The sequence below is a fragment of the Cyprinodon variegatus genome, unplaced genomic scaffold (assembly GCF_000732505.1).
Source record: "Cyprinodon variegatus isolate N-32 unplaced genomic scaffold, C_variegatus-1.0 Scaffold25, whole genome shotgun sequence".
Lineage (NCBI taxonomy): Eukaryota > Metazoa > Chordata > Actinopteri > Cyprinodontiformes > Cyprinodontidae > Cyprinodon > Cyprinodon variegatus.
The window spans coordinates 1,309,561-1,311,379 of NW_015150478.1; the positions used below are offsets into that span (position 1 = coordinate 1,309,561).

The 1,819-nt window shown below is 36.9% G+C and overlaps 1 protein-coding gene across 2 annotated transcripts in view; it reads left to right on the forward strand.

The window, feature by feature from the left end:
• The window catches only part of mut (methylmalonyl-CoA mutase), a 27,986-nt gene that overhangs the window by 15,260 nt on the left and 10,907 nt on the right, over nucleotides 1-1,819 (forward strand). For both annotated transcript variants that reach the window (XM_015395249.1, XM_015395240.1), the window contains one exon: nucleotides 395-510. In XM_015395249.1, the coding sequence (XP_015250735.1) occupies nucleotides 395-510 (116 nt within the window). The remainder of the gene's footprint in view (nucleotides 1-394; nucleotides 511-1,819) is intronic.

The following is a 1,819-nucleotide window of genomic DNA, read 5'->3' on the forward strand; positions in this document are numbered from 1 at the left end:
GCTGTCCTGCAGGTTTCCCTGCTTCTGCACAGCTGAGTTTTATTCATAGCTGATTCGCAGGCTTCTGCTGAACTCCAATTATCAGAATCTCCTAATCTGAAGCAGAGCAACACTGAAAACCTGTAGGGCAGCCATCCTCGAAGACCAGGTTTGGCATTAGCTGTTATAAAGCATTGTAGAAAATTTGAGATATTTTCCCCGTAGCTGGCTATGAACCAAATAGACGCACCAAAGTGCTCTAATATTTTATGTTTGTGCAATATCCAAAAAGAATATATTCTCCCAGAGTTCCTTCCTGCTCATTTTGAACATAAAGCAATAAGTTATTTACAATATAAAAGAGCTTGTTATGGTTTCTTCACATGAAATCCTTCTCTGGTTCTTCTTTGTTCAGGGACAGAAGTCATTGTTGGTGTGAACAAGTACCGTCTGGAGAAGGAGGAGACCGTGGAGGTGCTCGCAATAGATAATACTGTTGTTCGTCAGAAGCAGATTGAGAAGCTGAAAAAGGTCAGTCCAACAATGAATTTGAAAATGCTGTGCTGCTGAGAGGACTGTACTACTTAGACAGGCTTTATATATGGGGAAACTGTATGAAAGGCAACAAACAGAATTTTTTTTTTTTTTTTTTTTTTTTTTTGTCATCGCTGTTCACACTGCAAACAAATGTGACCTAAATACACTTTTTTGCCTTAAAGTGACTCAGGTTAGATTCTTTCATGACTGGGTAAACAGACCAAGTCCTAAACAGTAATCTGACTGTTTCCAATCTGATCTGGGCCACATTTGTATGTGGTTTTAATTCCGATACAAGTCGGATCTTTGGGAATCTGACTGCAGTCTGAACAGCCCAGTGAAATATATCTGAACTGGCGGGGGCCCGGGAACAAAACAATTAGACAAAGAAAGATGAGGAGGATGATTTAAAAGAGATTAAAAATACAAAGTGGGAAGGGATAGCAAGGTTCGCAACTTGCTGGTGTTTGACGCCACAACAAAGGAAATACTCTGTTGAGATATGTATGGCTCAGAGAAAGAGAGATCAGACCAGACCTCTTAGAAACCCCAGTTTCTGCACTGATGGAGAAAGTTGAGGATTTCAGCTCCTCCTCCTCCTCCTCTTTGAGGATTCAGTCTAAACTCTATAAAAGGGCTTTTTACCTTGATATTACAATGAAATATGGTTTGGATTCTGCTTTACATTGTTGTCACCATTTACATAATGTAACCTGGATACAAACATTGACAAGCAAACAGTTAATTACATTTACAGCTGGGTGTCAACTAAATAGATCAACCCTAATCAGTGAGGTGATTGGCTGATTGTATTTTTGTATTTCTATAATTTTTCCATTCCATGGAATGCTGGTCACATCAGGCAAAATACAGTTGCTATTATGTCATTATGTCATTATTATAGGTCTTGTCATAAATGACAAGGCAAGTTATTTATGTAGCGTAGTTCTGTACAATTCAAAGTCCTTAAGTAAAACAAAAGCACATGAAATAGAAAAAGCAAAGCAAATAAAACAGTTGGACCACAAAACTAAATGAATGAAACCAATAAATTAATGAAACCTTAGTTAACAGTTTAACTTTTACAATCAAAGTCTGTTTAGAACAAATAGGTTTCATGCTTTCAGCACTTTTATAAAGTTTGATCCAGATAAGTGGAGCATTGTGCTTCTACATGTTTGAAATGATATAAAGTTAATAACCCGGCACCACTGTAATGTGAACTCTGTAGAAGTTCACAAACCATTTTAAAGCATTTTCTGATTTTTTTAACCTTTATTTTTTTTACGTGTAAAAAAAAAAG